The sequence below is a fragment of the Oncorhynchus clarkii genome, chromosome 23, assembly GCF_045791955.1.
Source record: "Oncorhynchus clarkii lewisi isolate Uvic-CL-2024 chromosome 23, UVic_Ocla_1.0, whole genome shotgun sequence".
Classification (NCBI taxonomy): domain Eukaryota; kingdom Metazoa; phylum Chordata; class Actinopteri; order Salmoniformes; family Salmonidae; genus Oncorhynchus; species Oncorhynchus clarkii.
Genome location: NC_092169.1, coordinates 41,411,141 through 41,432,658, shown reverse-complemented (window position 1 = coordinate 41,432,658; position 21,518 = coordinate 41,411,141). Strand labels below are relative to the sequence as shown.

The window sequence follows — 21,518 nt, the reverse complement described above, 5'->3', positions numbered from 1 at the left end:
AAATAGGTTTATGACAGTCATAAATACCTCTTCCCCCCTTTTTCCTCTCTCTACCCTACTGAGGTTATATTTGCAAAACCTTTGGTTAACATAGAGATTCTGCGAACATCAGTAGGTGGGGGGAAATGAACTATATTCTGGTAATCCAAACAATTGAACATATGCGGTGATAGTTAATGAATATGATGTCAGTTTGGTTGTCATCTGAGACATTCTCATCAATGATAAGATGACATAAACTCTACAGTGAAAAGTCTACACATCAGAGTTATCGGATTCACATGGAATTGTTGTTCAATTTAAATGTTTGAATATGAAATTATTCGTGATGGGAGGAAATGTGATTTTAGCTTCAAACATTTTTTTAGAATTGGGTTTTCATAAGATATGGCTCTGCTCAATCAGTGGCCCGCCACTGTGAAGGGACATGGGCTATAAAACTTTTAAAACACGCCCTCCTCTCCCTTCCTAAGCCCTTGACGACAATATAACCTCCTGTTCCGAGGATGTAGGACGACGGTCCTATGTCAGAATGGTTCAGATAATAACATCAGTGTGAGCTTTGGTTGCGAATGGTATGAACTTTTAACTCTTATTCACTACAGAAGTGATACCTCCTAGCCGTTGAGTTAGCAACAGCAGATGCAACGAGGGTTACGAAGGAACAGACAGAGTATCCCATCTATCACCCAACGACATTACTACAATGTATCCAATTGACAACCACAGACATTCTTCAAAGGACTCGGTTTGGCAACACGGCCTTCCATCTACCACCAACCTACCGAAGCGCAGCTCAGAGTAAATATTTATTGCATTTTCCTTTTCCAAATGGGGGGTAATTTAGAATGCATCAGATACTGTATTTACGATAGCACAGCTTCTCCCTGTGTCCCTCAGTCTTCCCGCTCTTTCACTCAAACCCAGCCCTTTTCCTTTGTGTAACAAGCTGTCATATCTGTTCTGCCCGCTAGGGACGTTTTCCTTTATGACATAATTTGTAATCAAGTTCTAAATTTTTTAAAACATTACAATATTTTCATAAGAGATCTCACAACACATTGAGTGTGTGTCGCATCACAGTGCCCGCTGTTCCATAAGGTGTACTTGTATCTGTTTTTTAAATCTGATTGTACTGCTTGCATCAGTTGCCTGATGTGAAATAGATTTCCATGTAATCATGGTTCTTTGTAGTATGGTGCAACTCCCATAATCTGTTTGGGATTGTGAAGAGACCTCTGGTGGCATGTCTTGTGAGGTATGCTTGGGTGTCTGAGCTGTGTGCTAGTAGTTTAAACAGACAGCTCGGTGCATTCAGCTTGTCAAAACATATTACTAAAACAAGTAGTGATGGAAGTCAATCTCTCCCCCAATTTGAGCCATGAGAGATTGACATACATATTATTAATGTTCGCGCCACATGTACCTTTAAGGACCAGCCGTGCTACCTTGTTCTGAGCCAATTGTAATTGTAAGTCCCTCTGTGTGGCACCTGACCACACGAGTGAACAATAGTCCAGGTGCGACAACACTGGGGCCTGTAGGACCTGCCTTGTTGATCGTGTTGTTAAGAAGGCAGAGCAGCTCTATATTATGGATAGAATATCAATATGTTTTGACCATGACAGTTTACAATCCATGTTTATTCTAATCAGTTTTGTCACCTCAACCTGCTCAATTTCCACATTATTCATTACAATGTTTAATTGAGGTTTAGGATTAGTGAATGATTTTTTCCCAAATACGTTTTTCGTTTTTTTTTATATTTAGGACTAACTTATTCCTTATTCCTGTGTAGTGAGATGTGAGAACTCTTGAGCCCAACAATGGCAGGAGAGCTTCACAACCCCCCCTCCCCTCCCTCATTACAATACAGTACACCTTGGATGTAGAAAATTAGAAGGTACTGAAGGGGTACAAAAATAAGCTCCTCATGGACAATTCAGAGACACCTTTTGCTGACTTACAAACAAGGAAAAGTAAGCAACTTAATCTTATACACAAACCATCCCCTTGATGGCACAGTGCTATACAGTATTTATAAACTACCTCTCTGTCAAGAAGGGAGGTGTTAGCGATGGGTGGAAACTCAGAATAATAGACAACGAAGACTTTGAGCCAGCCAATGTCAACCTGTACAAGTCTGGAACAGTATTGGTACAGGGCACTCCCAAACCGTTTCAGATGGACTTTCACAGAATCAATTAGGGAGCGCAGAAGGAAAAGCTCTCTCTTGAGAAAGATAAGCACACCCCGAGCCTGTCAGACAAGACCTCTTCATTAAACAACCCCACAGATAAGCAACCCCAAGCGGAAGGTCAACCTCCCAGCACAGAGTACTACTCCCTCGTTGAAATAAAGAATACATTCACCCAGCCGTAGGTAAGGCAAGTGGAGCTGGAACAGCAGATGAACACACTCCAGTCAGCACAGACACAGACAACAGTCCAGCTCAACAACACCCACCCAACCAGACCCGAAGAGCTGGAGGTGGAGAGAGACATGTCTGCACTCTGGACTGTGGTGAGACAACTTCAACAGGAGAAAGAGCAGAAGCGGAAGAAGGCTCAGAAGCAGGAGAAGAACAGAGCACTAGAGGAGAAGGTGAGAGTGCTGGAGTAGAAGGTGAGAAAGGTGACGTGTGACAGAGAACAACCCATTAGAGAGCTGGCCGCTCCCACAGAGAAGCCAGCAGAACAGCCCACCACAGACCCTGAACAAAGTCTCGACACCCACAGCAGAACAGTCCAGAACAGCAGAACAGTACAGAAATATGAGTTTTAGTAGAAGGACACAGTCTTAGAAATGCATGTTTGGGCGCACAATGAAGACACGACACACCTGCGAAAATCGGTTTCCTATCGAACATACTTCTTTCCGTAAGAAATATTATAGTTTGATTACATTTTAGGGTATCTGAGGAGTCAATAGAAACTTATTTTGACTTGTTGAAACAAAGTTTAGCAGTAGATTTTCCACCGGTCTAATGTCCATAGCTATAACGGTCGTCAGTGGAAGGAGGTGAGGACCAAAGCGCAGCGTGGTATGTGTTCATGATGTTAATATTTCATGAATCAAACTGAGCACTTAAATACAAAACAACAAAGTGAACGAACGAAACCGGAACAGTTCTGTCTGGTGCAGAATACAAAACACTCAACAGAAAATAATCAACCACAACTCAAGGGTGAAACCAGGCTACCACCCCAACTCACGCCCTGAACATTACTAAAACAAAGACAAAACAAAGGAACTAAGGTCAGAACGTGACGTACCCCCCCCCCCCCCCCCCAAAGGTGCGGACTCCAAATGCAAAACCTGAAACTATAGGGGAGGGCCTGGGTGGGCGTCTGTCCGCGGTGGCTGCTCTGGTGCGGGACGTGGACCCCACTCCACCATAGTCTTTGTCTGCATCTTAACCCGCCTCCGTGGCCTCTTCAGAGTGGCGACCCTCGCCGCCGACCTCGGACTGGGGACCCTAGCAACGGGTCCCGAATGGACGGGAGATTTCGGCAGCACCGGACAGGTGGGCGACTCCAGCAGCTCCGGAGTGAAGGGCGATTCCGGCATCTCTGGAGTGAAGGGCGAATCCGGCTGCTCCTGACTGATGGGCGGCTCCGGCAGCTCCGGACAGGCGGGAGACTCCGGCAGCTCCGGACAGACGGGAGACTCCAGCAGCGCTGGACAGGCGGGAGACTCTGGCAGCGCTGGAAAGGCGGGAGCACCTGTATGGAGGAGACGGAGAGACAGCCTGGTGCGGGGGGCTGCCACCGGAGGCCTGATGTGTGGAGGAGGCACCGGATAGACAGGACCGTGAAGTCGGACTGGAGGTCTCGAGCTCCGAGCCTGCACAACCCTACCTGGCTGGATGCTCCATGAAGCCAGGCCAGTGCGGCGAGGTGGAATAGCCCGCACTGGGCTGTGCTGGCAAACTGGGGACACCATGCGCAGGGCTGGTGCCATGTACCCCGGCCCGAGGAGACGCACTGGAGACCAGATGCGCTGAGCTGGCTTCATGGCACCTGGCTCGATGCCCACTCTAGCCCGGGCCGATACGAGGCGCTGCTATGTAACGCACCGGGCTAAGCCTGCGCACCGGGGACACCGTGTGCCTCACGGCATAACACGGTGCCTGCCCGGTCCACCTCTCTCCACGGTAAGCACAGGGAGTTGGCTCAGGTCTCCTACCTGACTTAGCCACACTCCCTGTGTGCTACCCCCCCAATACATTTTTGGGGCTGCCTCTCGTCCCAGCCGCGCTGCCGTGCTAGCTCCTCATAACACAATGTAGTGTTTTCTTTGCCGCAATTTGTGCATGAAGGCCTGATTCACACAGTCTCCTCTGAACAGTTGATGTTGAGATGTATCTGTTACTTGAACTCTGTGAAGCATTTATTTGGGCTGCAATTTCTAAGGCTGGTAACTCGAATGAACTTTTCTTCTAGAGCAGAGGTAACTCTGGGTCTTCCATTCCTGTGGCGGTACTTGTGAGAGCAAGTTTCATCATAGCGCTTAATGGTTTTTGCGACCGGACTTGAAGTATCTTTCAAAGTTCTTGAAATGTTCTGTATTACCTGATCTTCATCTCTTAAAGTAATGATGGACTGTAATTTCTCTTTGCTTACTTGAGCTGTTCTTGCCATAATATTTACTTGGTCTTTAACAAAATAGGGGGATATACAGAAGTTAGCCCCATCTTCTCACAACACAACTGATTGGCTCAAACGCATTAAGAAGGAAAGATGTTCTTCAAATTAGAGAAGAAGGGACACCTGTTAACTTAAATGCATTCAAGGTGACTACCTCATGAAGCTGGTTGAGAGAATGCCAAGAGTGTGCAAATCTGTCATCAAGACAAAGGGTGTCTATTTGAAGAATCTCAAATATAAAATATATTTAGATTTGTTTAACACTTATTTTGTTGCTACACGATTCCATATGTGATATTCCATAGTTTTGATGTATTCACTATTAATCTACAATGTAGAAAATAGTAAAAATAAAGAAAATAAAAACCCTTGAATGATTAGGTGTTCTAAAACTTTTGACCGGTAGTGCACATTATCAAATACAAATCTTATAATCAACTACTAAAGACTACCTTACAACCCTGTTCTTCTCATACTTTCCTGTCCTCTTCATACACCCCTGTTCTTTTCATACTTTCCTGTCCTTTTCATACACCCCTGTTCTTCTCATACTTTCCTGTCCTCTTCATACACCCCTGTTCTTCTCATACTTTCCTGTCCTCTTCATACACCCCTGTTCTTCTCATACTTTCCTGTCCTCTTCATGCACCCCTGTTCTTCTCATACTTTCCTGTCCTCTTCATACACCCCTGTTCTTCTCATACTTTCCTGTCCTCTTCATACACCCCTGTTCTTCTCATACTTTCCTGTCCTCTTCATACACCCCTGTTCTTCTCATACTTTCCTGTCCTCTTCATGCACCCCTGTTCTTCTCATACTTCCCTGTCTTCTTCATACTTCCTGTCCACCATATTTCTATATTGCCGTGTCCCCTGGGTTGGATGGGACTTTGCAAGCTTTTCCACAGACGATGAGGGATATGTCAAGCGTATGAAACGTTATAGCAATAGTACAACACTATAAATCACATCAAATCAAATGTTATTTGTCACATGAGCAGAATACAACTTACCGTGAAATGCTTAGCTACAAGCCCTAAACCAACAATACAGTTCAATAAATAGAGTTAAGACAATATTTACTAAATAAACAAATGGTTTTTTTTAAATGCTAATAAAAAAAGTAACAATAAAAATAACATTAACGAGGCTATTTACAAGGGGTAATGGTAACAAGCCAATGTGCAGGGGTCCAGGTTAGTGTAGGTAATTTGTACACGTAGGTTGGGGTAAATTGACTATGTATAGATAATAAACAGCGAGTTGCAGCAGTGCAAAAACAAAGGGATGGGGGGGAGATGTCAATGTACATAGTCAGGGTGGCCATTTGATTCATTGTTCAGAAGTCTTATGGCTTAGGGGTAGAAGCTGTTGAGGAGCCTTTTGGTCCTGGACTTGGTGCTTCGGTACAGCTTGCTGTGCGATAGCAGAGAGAACAGTCTATGACTTGGGTGACTGGAGTATTTGACAATATTTTTTGGGCCTTCCTCTGACACTGCTTAGTATATACAGTAAGTCCTGGATGGCAGGAAGCTTGGTCGCAGTGATGTGCTGGGCCGTACGCACTACCCTCTGTAGCGCCTTATGTTCAGATGCCGAGCAGTTGCCATACCAGGCGGTGATGCAACCGGTCAGGATGCTCTCGATGGTGGAGCTGTAGATCTTTTTGAGGATCTGGGGACCCATGCCAAATCTTTTCAGTCTCCCGAGGGGGAAAATATGTTGTCGTGCAGTCTTCACGACTGTCTTGGTGTGTTTGGACCATGTTAGTTAATTAGTGATGTGAACACCAAGGAACTTGAAACTCTCGACCCACTCTACTACAGCCCCATCAATGTTAATGGTGGACTGTTCAGCCCGCCTTTCACTGTAATCCACGATTAGCTCCTTTGACTTGCTCATACTGAGGGAGAGGTTGTTGTCCAGGCACCACACTGCCAGGTGTCTGACCTCCTCCCTATAGACTGTCTCGTCATTGTCGGTGATCAGGCCTACCACTGTTGTGTCATCAGCAAACTTAATGATGGTGTTTGAGTCGTGTTTGGCCACGCAGCCATGGGTGAACAGGGAGTGCAGGAGGTGACTATTATTGGTCCTGATGCCCTGACTGATACTGTTGTGTTGTCTGTCTGTTTATTGGCCCTGATGCCCTGACTGATACTGTTGTGTTGTCTGTCTGTTTATTGGTCCTGATGCCCTGACTGATACTGTTGTGTTGCCTGTCTGCGTATTGGTCCTGATGCCCTGACTGATACTGTTGTGTTGTCTGTCTGTTTATTGATCCTGATGCCCTGACTGATATTGTTGTGTTGTCTGTCTGTTTATTGATCCTGATGCCCTGACTGATATTGTTGTGTTGTCTGTCTGTTTATTGATCCTGATGCCCTGACTTATACTGTTGTGTGGTCTCTGTATGAGTTCTTATCTGAGGGAAGGTAGAGAACAGCAAGCAGCAGCTCCATCAACAATAGAGACAACACTGAACACACACACTCAGTCCAGTTTCGGGTGTGATAGACATGTTTGTGTCAGCTCATTGTCTCTCATCGCCCCGACATTCCATTTACACCTCCGTACGAGCACACACACACACACACACACACACACACACACACACACACACACACACACACACACACACACACACACACACACACACACACACACACACACACACACACACACACAGACACGCACCTTATCCAGAGATCAGACCAATGCTTTCCACATGATAAAGATTACCTATTTAACTCTCCCCCTCTATCTTTCATTCCCTCTCTCTCTATCCCCCATCTCCCCCCTTCTCTCTCTCTCTCTCTCTCTCTCTCTCTCACTCAATTCAAACAACTTTATTAGCATGGGAAAATTTTTTATCGGGAATGTTCGAACAACGTGCAAATAGTATGAAAAGTATGAAAGGAAAACCACGGAGTCAATGTGCGGAACTGTGACAACCCTCTCACTCTGTCTGCCAAAACCACCAAGTCAATGTGGGGGGTTGTGGCAACACTCCCACTCTCTGTCTGCCGAAACCACCGAGCTACCCCATTTCATTCTCTTTGCTCTTGTTTCCTTAATAGGATGTCGGTGGGCACTGGGGAGGGTCATCAGTGAAACAGGACACACCTCGGCTCGGGTGTGTCCCAGGGATAAATACACCTTTCTCTGCGTTGTCTCCCTCTTTGTTATAGGCTACGAGCCGGTTCGTAACAGGGTACATGTTAGCAGAGGTAATTGAGGTAATACTGTATGTACGGTGCATTCAGAAAGTATTCAGACCCATTGACTTTTTCCATATTTTTATTATGTTACAGCCAAACAATTGATTAAATTGTTTTTTGTCCTCATCAATCAACACACAATACCACATAAGAACAACACAAAAATAGGTTTTTAGAGTTTTTTAATGTATTAAAAATAGAAAACTATTAAGTTTACATAAGTTCTCAGACCCTTTACTCAGTACTTTGTTGAAACAACAACTTTGGAACATCAGTTTTTGGGGAGTTTCTTCTATTCTTCTCTGCAGATCCCCTCAGGCTCTGTCAGGTTGGATGGGGAGCGTCGCTGCACAGTTATTTTCAGGTCTCTCCAGAGATCTTCGATCTGGTTCAAGTATGGGCTCTGGCTGGGGCACTCAAGGACATTCAGAGACTTGTCCCGAAGCCAATCCTGTGTTTTCTTGGCTGTGTGCTTAGGGCCGTTGCCATGTTGGTACCCTTCCACAGATCTGTACCTCAACACAATCTTGTCTCAGAGCACTAAGGACAATTTCTTCGAGCTCATGGCTTGGTTTTTGCTCTGACATGCACTGTCAACAGTGGGACCTTAAATAATCAGGTGTGTGCCTTTACAAATCATGTCCAATCAATTGAATTTACCACAAGTCCACTCCAATGAAGTTGTAGAAACATCTCAAGGATTAGCAATGGAAACAGGATCCAGCTGAGCTCAATTTCGACTCTCATAGCAGAGGGTCTGAATACTTATGTAAATAAGGAATTTCTGTTTTTTATTTCAAATACATTTGCAAAAATTTCTAAAAACCTATTTTCGCCTTGTCATCATGGGTTATTGTGTGTAGATTGATGACACAAAATATAATTTAACTGATTTTAGAATAAGGCTGTGGAAAAAGTCAAGGGTTCTGAATACTTTCTGAATGCACTGTAGATGTAAGCAGAGGTAAAGTGATAATGCATATATAATAAAGCAGCGAGTAGCAGCATAGTGAAAAAGGGGCTCAATGCAAGTAGCCCTGTTAGCCATTCCATTAACTGTTTAGCAGTCTAATTGCTTGGGATAGAAGCTGTTAAGGAGCATTTAGGACCTAGACAAGGACCGCTTGCCGTGTATGACTAGGGTGGCTGGAGTTTTTCACAATTTCTAGGTCCTTCCCCTGACACCGCCTCCTGGAAGGCAGGAAGCTTGGCCCCAGTGATGTACTGGGCTGTACGCATTACACTCTGTAGTGCATTGCGGTCAGCAGTTGCCATAACAATCGGTGATCCAACCAGAGGATGCTCTCAATGGTGCAGCTGTATAACTTTTTGAGGATATAAGGATCCATGCCAAATGTTTTCAGTCTTCTGAGGGGGAATAGGTTTTGTCGTGCCCCCTTCACAACTATGCCCCCTTATCCTGTAGTCCACGATCAGGTTGAATTTACAATGGTGTTTGTGCTCCACTGGTTGCCCTTTTCATGTGGCAACAGGTGAGAGATCTTGCTGCAGTGATGGCAGACTGTGGTGTTTTAGATAGATATATAGATAGATAGATAAATAGAAGTATCTCATGGAGGTCAAAGGTTGTGAGTGGCATTGCAGCAGATCTGAGGCTGAAGAGAGGAGGAGCAGGGGAGGGCAAAAGAGAAGAGGAGCCTGTCTGGGCCGAAGAGAGGAGGAGCCTGACAGACGAAGAGAGGAGGAGCCTGATAGGGCAGAAGAGAGGAGAAGCAGGGGAGGGCTGAAGAGAGGAGAACCAGGGGAGGGCTGGAGAGAAGAGGAGCAGGGGAGGGCCGAAGAGAGGAGGAGCAGGGGAGGGCCGAAGAGAGGAGGAGCCTGTCTGGGCCGAAGAGAGGAGGAGCAGGGGAGGGCTGAAGAGAGGAGGAGCCTGACAGGGCCGAAGAGAGGAGGAGCCTGACAGGGCCAAAGAGAGGAGTAGCCTGATAGTGCCGAACTAGAGGAGGAGCAGCGGAGGGCTGAAGTGAGGAGGAGCCTGACAGGGCCGAAGAGAGGAGGAGCAGTGGAGGGCTAAAGAGAGGAGGAGCCTGACAGGCCCGAAGAGAGGAGGAGCAGGGGAGGGCTGAAGATAAGAGGAGCAGGGGAGGGCTGAAGAGAGGAGGAGCCTGACATGGCCGAAGAGAGGAGGAGCAGCGGAGGGCTGAAGAGAGGAGGAGCCTGACAGGCCCGAAGAGAGGAGGAGCCTGACAGGCCCGAAGAGAGGAGGAGCCTGATAGTGCCGAAGAGAGAAGGAGCCTGACAGTGTCGAAGTGAGGAGGAGCAGGGGAGGGCTGAAGAGAGGAGGAGCCTGACAGGGCCGAAGAGAGGAGGAGCCTGACAGGGCCAAAGAGAGGAGGAGCCTGATAGTGCCGAACTAGAGGAGGAGCAGCGGAGGGCTGAAGTGAGGAGGAGCCTGACAGGCCCGAAGAGAGGAGGAGCAGCGGAGGGCTGAAGAGAGGAGGAGCCTGACAGGCCCGAAGAGAGGAGGAGCAGCGGAGGGCTGAAGAGAGGAGGAGCCTGACAGGCCTGAAGAGAGGAGGAGCCTGACAGGCCCGAAGAGAGGAGGAGCCTGACAGGGCCAAAGAGAGGAGCCTGATAGTGCCGAAGAGAGAAGGAACCTGACAGTGCCGAAGTGAGGAGGAGCCTGACAGTGCCGAAGAGAGGAGGAGTCTGACAGTGCCGAAGAGAGGAGGAGCCTGACAGTGCCGAAGAGAGGAGGAGCCTGACAGTGCCGAGGAGAGGAGGAGCAGGGGAGGGCCGAAGAGAGGAGGAGCAGGGGAGGGCTGAAGAGAAGAGGAGCAGGGGAGGGTTGAAGGGAAGAGGAGCAGGGGAGAGCTGAAGAGAGGAGGAGCCTGACAGGCCCAAAGAGAGGAGGAGCAGGGGAGGGCTGAAGAGAGGAGGAGCAGGGGAGGGCTGAAGAGAGGAGGAGTAGGGGAGGGCTGAAGAGAAGAGGAGCAGGGGAGGGCTGAAGAGAAGAGGAGCAGGGGAGGCTGAAGAGAAGGGGAGCAGGGGAGGGCTGAAGAGAGGAGGAGCAGGGGATGGCTGAAGAGAGGAGGAGCAGGGGAGGGCTGAAGAGAAGAGGAGCAGGATGAGGCTGAAGAGAGGAGGAGCAGGGGAGGGCTGAAGAGAAGAGGAGCAGGGGAGGGCTGAAGAGAAGAGGAGCAGGGGAGGGCTGAAGAGAGGAGGAGCAGGGGAGGGCTGAAGAGGGGAGACAGAGTATTTTATGTATCTTCACTCTTCACCTGTACTTCTTACTGGCTACACCTCACCTGTACTTCAGTAAGAAGTGTGTGAGCTTGGTGCCATTTTGGATCTATAGAGGTAATTACAGTATATAGTGGCAGCACTCACCTGTACTCCTGTGAGAAACGTGTGAGCTCAGTGCCATTGTGGATCCATTTGAACTCCAGGGGCCAGCTCCCCTCTGCCATACACGTCAACACCAGCCTGTTACGCTCCAGGTGCAACTGGCTCCGCACCGGCTCCGTCTTAAAGTAGGGCGGCACGTCATCTGGAGAGGGGGACGGGAGAAAGAGAGAGACAGAGTCACACATGGAAGATACTCACAGGTTCACAGGTGATCAATTAACATCATCAGAAGAACAGAAAGAGAAGCAAACCTTGGTGATCATACAGTGACTGTATGGGGAGAAACGTTCAGTGTAGTTGTGTGACAGCAGGGACATGCTTGTGTGTCACCCAAGTAAATCTGGACATGTTCCACTGCTCTCGCTCTCTAATCTGACTAGTAACAGTAGGCCACAGTCTGCTGACTAGTAACAGTGGGCCACAGTCTGCTGACTAGTAACAGTAGGCCACAGTCTGCTGACTAGTAACAGTGGGCCACAGTCTGCTGACTAGTAACAGTGGGCCACACAGTCTGCTGACTAGTAACAGTGGGCCACAGTCTGCTGACTAGTAACAGTAGGCCACAGTCTGCTGACTAGTAACAGTGGGCCACACAGTCTGCTGACTAGTAACAGAGGGCCGCAGTCTGCTGACTAGTAACAGAGGGCCACAGTCTGCTGACTAGTAATAGAGGGCCAGCCTGCTGACTAGTAACAGTGGGCCACAGTCTGCTGACTAGTAACAGAGGGCCACAGTCTGCTGACTAGTAACAGACACATACAGGAGTGCAAATACAAACACACAGACAGAAAGACAGACAGACAGACAGACAGACAGACAGACAGACACACACACACACAAGCATGCAGACTTACACAAACATACACACACACACACAAGTGAGCAGACTCATAGACACACACACAAGCACAGACTCACTAACACAGACAGCCACACAGACCAAGGGTTGCGGGGTCGACACCCTTCTATGTCCGTGGGCATAGCTGTGAAGTGGTTGTTTCTGGTGAATTTCCTGATCATTTGGTCCAATTATGCTAGGTATTTGGGTTTGGCCTTCGAAAGTAGGTATTTGGGTTTGGCCTTCGAAAGTAGGTATTTGGGTTTGGCCTTCGTAAGAACAACACATATTCATAAAATAGCTCATCCCTGCTGTTAAATATGGTGGTGGATCTTTGAAGTTATGGGGCTATATTGCTTCCACTGGTCCTAGAGCCCTTGTTAAGGACAACGGCATCATGAACTTTATCAAGTACCAGGACATTGGCTGCCTCTACCAGGAGGCTGAAACTTGTAGATCTTCCAGTAGATATAGTAGATCTTCCAGTAAGACAATAACCCCAAGCACACGTCTAAAAGAATATGGTTAATTGACTACATAATCAACATTTTACAATGGCCATCTAAATCTCTGGTCTGGAACCCCAATGAAAATATGCAGTTTGAATTGAAGAGAGCAGTCCATCAGTACAGACAAATGATATCAAGGACCTGAAAAGATTCTGTATAGAACAATGGTCTAAGATCCCTCCCAATGTGTTCTCCAATCTCATAAAACATTTCGATGGATTTAGATAAAGCACAGGGGAGTGTGCTGGATTACTGAAAACAGGGGAGGGTGCTGGATTACTGAAAACAGGGGAAGGTGCTGGGTTACTGAAAACAGTGGAGGGTGCTGGATTACTGAAAACAGGGGAAGGTGCTGGATTACTGAAATCAGGGGAGGGTGCTGGGTTACTGAAAAGAGGGGAGGGTGCTGGGTTACTGAAAACAGAGGAGGGTGCTGGTGTACTGAAAACAAGGGAGGGTGCAACATTACTGAAACAGGACAGGGTGCTGGATTACTCAACACAGGGGAAGGTGCTGGATTACTCAAAACAGGACCTAGTTGCACAGGGCGGGGTTCAGACCCAGGGCCCCAAGCTTAATGATGAGCTTGGAGGGTACTATGGTGTTGAAGGCTGAGTTATAGTCAATGAACAGCATTCTTACGTAGGTATTCCTCTTGTCCAGATGGGATAAGGCAGTCCAGCAGGTATATTTCACTGGTCACCCCCAAAGCCAACACTTGCTTTGGCCACCTTTCCTTTCAGTTCTCTGCTGCCAATGACTGGAACGAACTGCAAAAATCACTGAAGCTGGAGTCTTATATCTCCCTCTCTAACTTTAATCATCAGTTGTCAGAGCAGTTTACCAATCTGTAATTAGCACACCCAACTACCTCATCCCCATATTGTTATTTATCCTCTTGCTCTTTTGCACCCCCTCCATGGACAATTTATTGCCTTTACCTCCCTACTCTTCTACATTTGTACACACTTTAATTTGATATTATTATTGTGTTATTAACTGTACGTTTGTTTATGTGTAACTCTATGTTGTTGTTTTTGTCGCACTGCTTTGCTTTATCTTGGCCAGGTCGCAGTTGCAAATGAGAACTTGTTCTCAACTGGACTACCTGGTTAAACAAAGGTGAAATAAATACATAAAAATAAACATGCCACTATTGTAGATTCTCAAATTGAAATAAAAAATAAAGTTAATTCTGGAAGTATTTTGATGGTGATTGTTTGGTTGCATAAACATGATCAGTGCTTTCCCCCACAATGTTGGCCTTTAAATTGGCATTAATACAGAGGATAGGTTACTGCTGCTGGTCAATGGTCAGAGTCTGGGCTGCCTCTGACTGGGAAGATAAACAGGCTCACTTGAGCCTACTGCCTGAGGTTAATAGAAACAGCCCTTCTCTAATTCTGTAGCCTACTAGAAACAAGATATTCATGGTTTATGATATTACAAAATAGCCCAATTTAACCGTTACCAACCACTTCTTTGAGAAATAGTGCTCAAAAGGCAATAGAAACTTTCTCCATTTCAAAAAAACATCATTTTCGACATAATTCTTATTCGTGTTTATGAATTTCAGGGTTTGTTAAGAAAAGAGAAGAGAGCAATGGAGAGTTCACATTGCAGATCTATGTTCTCCTTAGAAGCTGTACTCAACTTTTATTCCCTCCACAAACCATGCTTCTGAGGATCGGGCCAAACCAAAATTATAATTTGCGGCTGGGGAATCCAATGTTAAAGTGAAGAAATTAGTAGCACTGTGTGAGGTAAATACACAGAAAACCAGTAGCTGCCTGCCACTTTACAGTATGAAAATAATTTCCTATCAATCACATGAATTATTGAGATGGTCAAATTGACCTGACTCTAATATTGGAGGGGTCATGACACTTGCCTGGCTCAGAGTCACTCACACACAGAAGCGCAGACTCACTCACTGACACGCAGGTGGGCAGACTCAGACTCACACACACACACACACACACACACACACACACACACACACACACACACACACACACACACACACACACACACACACACACACACACACACACACACACACACACACACACACACACACACACACACACACACCTCCATCAAATAAGCTCCAATCCACCTCACTGTCATACTCCCTGGTGGTTCTGAAAGCTCACTCTTGATAGATGGTACTACAATTAAGACGTTGTGCTTGATGATCATTGTAAATATAGACCAATTTAATTGGATGGATGGATTATATAATTTTATAATGATCTAATAATCAATAATTGAAATTAAACTGTCAAAATGATCTATTGGCTTGGTATTTTGCACTCCTATTTTGGCTCCACCAATCCAACGTAGGTAGGTTAGCAAGACAGATAAAAGAAAGGGGGGAAGATGGAGAGAACATAAAGACATCCAGTCTATAAAGAGAGAAGACTGGTAGGCAGGATGATGTGGGTTAGACGAGGCTTCTATAGATAGTTTCACAGCCTCCTTAGTGTGGTTAAAGAAGGGGAAAGGAACTACACATAGAAGACCAACGCCGAGAGGATGTACATCCAGACTACAGCACCACATCCACACCCCCATCCCAAACAATAAACACCCCCCCAAGTGAACCACGCCCACACCCCATTTAGAACCCCTCAGATCAGACCTCACAAATACTTCACTATCTTATCCTGGAATATCTAAGGCCCGAGGTCATCTGCCTTTGGCCAAAAGAGCAGGAACCTGGACTTCATCAAAGAAATCAGAAATACAGACATTGTCATCCTACAAGAAACATGGTATAGAGGAGATGGACCCACTGGTTGCCCTCTATGTTACAGAGAGCTGGTAGTCCCACCCACCAAACTACCAGGTATCAAACAGGGAAAGTTTGAAAATAAAAGAGAGCCGCACACTCTAGGAGCTCAGATGCAAAAATTGAATTATCAACGTTTCGACAGCCAAGCTGTCTTCATCAGGGTATAATCACAAACCCTGCGGGATGACTCGTTTATGTAGTGTCAAAAGACACAGGTGTCTGTAATCATGGCCAAGAGTGGCCTAATGTCATTGGTTAATTACCAAATATTAAAATGTCATACAAAGAACAGCATACAAACAACAAATGGATAGCATACGATCATAGATTCATTTGACTACACAAGCTTACACACAATTACAATGGCTAAGTCACAATAATCAGAAGAATGGCTTCAGATCAAAGTCTACGTTGAGACCGAAGGGAGCAAGGGTCTTTAAGTTAAAGATCCAGGCAGCCTCTCATTTTAACAATAAATGATCAAGGTCACCCCCTCTCCTATGGAGGGTGACATGTTCGATGCCAATATAACGCAGAGACGAAATCGAGTGGCCTGCCTCCAAGAAGTGGGCCGCAACTGGATAAGTAAAGTTTTTACACCTAATGGTGCTACGATGCTCTGAGATACGTACTTTTAATTTGCGCTTTGTTTTACCTACATCATTTTTAACACAAGGGCAAGTTATAAGATAAATAACTGCCTTAGTGGAGCACGTAATAACACCTTTGATTGGGATCAATTTCCCTGTTTGTGGGTGTTTGAAGGATCTACATTTATAAGTGCCATTGCATTGAGCACAGCCATTACATTTGTAATTTCCATCCAGTAGGGGCGCAAATAGACGTAGTTCAGGAATATCTTGGGGTGGTAAATCAGAGTGTACCAATTGGTCTCTGAGATTTCTGCCCCGCGAGAATACGACCAAGGGAAGGTCCGAAAACACATTACCGAGACTATCATCGGATTTTAGGATGTGCCAATGTTTCTGAACAATTCCCTTAATTTGATCAGAGCACTTTGAATAGCTGGTAGTTAGAACAAAATGGATGGAAATTACAAATGTAATGGCTGTGCTCAATGCAATGGCACTTATAAATGTCCTATGACCTTGAAAAAGGTCATGTCTCGTTTTGTTTAGAATTTTCTCAATGGCAATATTAATCTGATCATTCTTGTGGCCCCTCTCCTTGAACTTTCTTTGCGTCTCAGCCATATTTCTGTCGAAATCTGATTGTTTTTTGCAAATTCTTTTGATTCTGTCATGTACTGTCATGTTGTGTCTTGTCTCTGTCCTTTCCCTTCACCCTGTCTCCCTCTGCTGGTCGTTGTTAGGTTACCTTTTCTCCCCCGCTTTCCCCCAGCTGTTCCTTGTCTCCTCTAACTACCCATTCACCCCGTTTCCCACCTGTTCCCTTTTTCCCTCTGATTAGGTCCCTATATCTCTCTCTGTTTCTGTTCCTGTCCTTGTCGGATTCTTGTTTGTTGTGTTTCATGCCTGAGCCAGACTATCGTCATGTTTGCTGTAACCTTGTCCTGTCCTGTCGGAATCTGCCGGTCTATCTGAGCCTACCTATGTTTGGTTATTAAAGAAGCTCTGTTTAAGTTAGTTCGCTTTTGGGTCCTCATTCACTCTCCGTAACAGATTCGACAGAATTGGCTGTAGGGCAAACTATTTTTCAAGGGAAGTTGGTGACAACTATCAGCCCTCAACAAACTGTTACGATCAGTAGGTTTCCTGTAAAGATCAGTGTATAGAACATTATCTTCATACAAGATCAGAAGATCAAGAAAACTGATTTGACGTGTCAGATTGCATAGTACATCTCAGATGCTCAGAACAGGAGTTAAGAAAAGCATGAAACGCCTGGAGCTGTTCTGCATCACCCCTCCATAGAACAAAAATATCATCAATATACCGTTTCCAAATAATGATGTGAGGCAAGAAATGTTTTTTGAGAGGATTGAAAATAGACTGTTTCCCCATGTAACCCACATACAAATTAGCATAGTCAGAAGCCATGGGGGATCCCATAGCAGTACCTTTCGTCTGAATAAAGAAATGATTTAGAAACATGAAATAGGTATGCGTGAGTACTATTTCAGCCAATGTTATAATGCATGCACGGGAAGGTAGTTCATTAGGGTCACGTTGCAGAAGAAAATTTTCCATAGGACTCAGGGGGTATGCTAATTTGGTATAGTGCAGACCTAACTCACACTATTAACCTTCCTGTTGTGTTCGTTTCATGTTAATTCATTCTGTGTTCCCGGTCCAAAATGACCGCCCTATTACAGCTGATAAAAATCCATAATAGTACATATATTATCACCTAATGTGGTGTTAGATCTTTTTATCAACTTAAGTTCTTGTGAACATTACAAGTTTTGATCTTCTATTTGCTATTTATGGCCTGTAGGCCTCATAACTAATTTTTGATTAAAGAAAAATAATTATTATTTTGACTATAACAAATAGTCAGATGAAACATATTGTGCTTTTATCACAAACTACTTAATGTCAAAGATTATCAAGAACTCTCTCCTCCTCACCAGTGTCATGATCATAGATATGATCAAGAGCCTTACATACAGTATATCATTTGGTCATTGTGCTGCCACAGAAAGAATTGTGAGCAAGGCCTCAAAAAAGCTTTATATACCAGAGCTACAAGAAAAGTTCTGTATATTATTGAAACAATGTTGCGATTGTTTTTGAGAATGCCAACAGGTGTGGTTCCCGTGGGGGAAAGATTCTATTGGGGAAAGGTTCCCGTGGGGGTTGCCATGGAAGCCAAGAAGGGGAGTGAGGTTTGTGTGTGTGTGTGTGTGTGTGTGTGCACTCAAACACACATGCATGTGGGGGTCTGGGAGAGGAAGTGTGTCCATCTGATGAATGGGCAAGTTCCTGAACTCTATTTTATACACTATTTGTAGTCTCACCCATTCATTTCTAATGAACCCATTCATCAATGACCGGGAACACCACAGGTGTAATAAAGTTAAATAAAACACCCAAAATGTAATGAAATTCATGAAAATGTATTTCAGATGCCTTGTGTGGACAGTCATGGAACCTTATGACAATCAGATTAAATGAACTACATTTTTCAGAGAGAGAACTTGTAACTCAGTCCAATTTGACCGGAACACAGCAGGAGGGTTAAATTAATCAAAACAGTAACATTTTACATTTGGCTAGAAATTCAAAAGGAAATGATCTCAACAGTGATGTCATCCTGTGTGCTACCTATATACCCCCACGGGAATTCCCCTACTTTAATTAAGACATCTTCTCCATCATGGAGGGGAAATCAAGTATTCTCCAGGTCCAGTGACATGTACGTCTGTGGTGACCTAAATGCCAGAACACAGGGATAAACACCTACCTGGAGGTGACAGCATTCCCTCCCCCATATTTTTTTGTTTGTTATTTTCAATGACAGCCTAGGAACAGTGGGTTAACTGCCTTGTTCAGGGGCAGAATGATAGATTTTATATTGTCAGGTCAGGGATGTGATCTTGCAACCTTTCGGTTACAAGTCCAACACTCTAACCACTAGGCTACCCTGCCACCCTATGCACAACTATGACCACATAACCAACAAAAACATGTCACAACTCCGGCAGCTCTGTTGTACGCTGGGCATGTACATAGTCAATGGTAGGCTTCGAGGGGACTCCTACGGTAGGTACATATATAGCTGATCAAGAGATCAGTACGGGAGTACTGTAGACTACTTTATTATTGACCTCAACCCAGAGTTTCTCAGAGCGTTCAAAGTCAGCCCACTGACACCCCTATCAAATCACAGCAAAATCACAGTCTACCTGAACAGAGCAATAATCAATCATGAGTCAGCAAATAATAATATTAATAAATGCTATAGATGGTAGGAAAGTAGTGTGGAAACCATCCAAAACACAGTTAGGCAACAACAAATTCAATCCCTTTTAGACAACTTCCTGGACAAAATGTTCCACTGTAATAGGGTGTAAACATGGTAGTAGAAAACCTAAACAGTATTCAACTTTTCAGCTTCCCTATCAAATCTAAAAAATATATATAAAAAAATTAAGAAAATTAACAACAATGACAATGGATTGATGAAGTATTCAAAAACCTATTAAAGAAATTGAGAAACCTATCCAACCAAAAACATAGAGACCCAGAAAAGTTGAGCCTACGCCTTCACTATGGTTAATCACTAAAACAATACATAAATACACTATGGAAAAAGAAGGAATAGCATGATGAAATCAGCTCCATGTTATTAAAGAATCCATAGACTCCAACCACCATAGACTCTAAAACACTCAACAACACAAAGAGTTTTCTATGCAAAATGGAGACGTATGGGTAAACCACTTCTCCAATATTTTTGGCGCTTCAACAAAGAACAAACAGCAAAAACATATACATGATCAAATACAAATCTTAGAGTCAACTATTGAAGACTACCAGAACCAACTGGATCCCCCAATTACATTGAATGAACTACAGGACAAAATACAAACCCTCTAACCCAAAAAGGCCTGTGGTGTTGATGGTATCCTCAATGAAATGATAAAATATACAGACCAATTCTAATTGGCTATACTAAAACTATTTAACATCATCCTTAGCTCTGGCCTCTTCCCCAATATTTGGAACAAAGGACTAATCACCCCAATCCACAAGTGGAGACAAATTTGATCCCAATAACTACAGTGGGACACGCGTCAACAGCAATCTTGGGGAAATTGTCTGCATTATCATTAACAGCCGACTAGTTCATTTCCTCAGAGAAAACAATGTACTGAGCAAATGTCAAATTGACTTTTTACCCAAATACCATACGACAGACCACGTATTTACCCTGCACATCCTATTTGACAAAAAAAAAAAATGAAAACCAAGGCAAAGTCTCCTCATGTTTTGTTGATTTCAAAAAAGCTTTTGACTCAATTTGGCATGAAAGTATGCTATACAAATTGATAGAAAGTGGTGTTGGGGAAAAAACATACAACATTAGCAAAACCGTGTACACAAACAACAAGTGTGTGGTTAAAATGTGCAAAAACACACACATTTATTTTCACAGGGCCGTGGTGTGAGACAGGGATGCAGCTTAAGCCCCACCCTCTTCAACATATATATCAACAAATTGGCGAGGGCACCAGAACAGTCTGCAGCACCCGGACGCACCCTAATAGAATCTGAAGTCAAATGTCTACTGTTCGCTGTTTGCTGATGATAGTGTGTTTCTGTCACCAACCAAGGAAGGCCTACAGCAGCACCTAGATATTCTACACATATTCTGTCAGACCTAGGCCCTGACAGTAAATCTCAGTAAGACAAAAATAATGGTGTTCCTAAAAAGGTTCCGTTGCCAGGACCACAAATACAAATTCCATTTTGACACCGTTGCCCTAGAGCACACAAAAACGATGCAAATCTCGCCACAGGTAACTTCCATAAAACTGTGAACGAGCTGAGAGACAAGGCAAGAAGGTCCTTCTATGCAAACAAAAGGGACATCAAATTTGACATACCAATTAGAATCTGGCTAAAAATACTTGAATCAGTTATACTGTATAACCAATTGGCCTTTATGGTTGTGAGGTTTGGGTTCCGCTCACCAAACATAAATTCACAAAATGGGACAAACACCAAATTGAGAATCTGCATGCAGAACTCTACAAAAAAATATACGCTGTGTACAACGTAAACAACAAATAATGCATGCAGAGCAGAATTAGGTCTGAACAAATTATCAAAATTCCAAAAACAGCTATAAAATTCTACAACCACCTAAAATGATGCGATTCCCAAACCTTCCATAACAAAGCCGTCACCTACAGAGAGATGAACCTGGAGAAGAGTCCCCTAAGCAAGCTGGTCATGGGGCTCTGTTCACAAACACAAACACACCCCACAGAGCCCCAGGACAGCAGCACAATTAGACCCAATCAAATCATGAGAAAACAAAAAGATAATTACTTGAGACATTGGAAATAATTACCAAAAAAACAGAGCAAACTAGAATGCTATTTGGCCCAAAACAGAGAGTACACAGTGACAGAATACCTGACCATGTGACTGAACCAAACTTAAGGAAAGCTTTGACTATGTACAGACTCAGTGAGCATAGTCGT

At 44.6% G+C, this 21,518-nt stretch overlaps 1 protein-coding gene across 1 annotated transcript in view; it reads right to left on the bottom strand.

Annotated features, from left to right (window-relative positions):
* Positions 1-21,518, bottom strand: part of LOC139381372 (protein sidekick-2-like) — a 605,846-nt gene that overhangs the window by 172,022 nt on the left and 412,306 nt on the right. Inside the window, exon 2 of the mRNA XM_071124848.1 lies at positions 11,221-11,380. Coding sequence (XP_070980949.1) covers positions 11,221-11,380 — 160 coding nt within the window. The remainder of the gene's footprint in view (positions 1-11,220; positions 11,381-21,518) is intronic.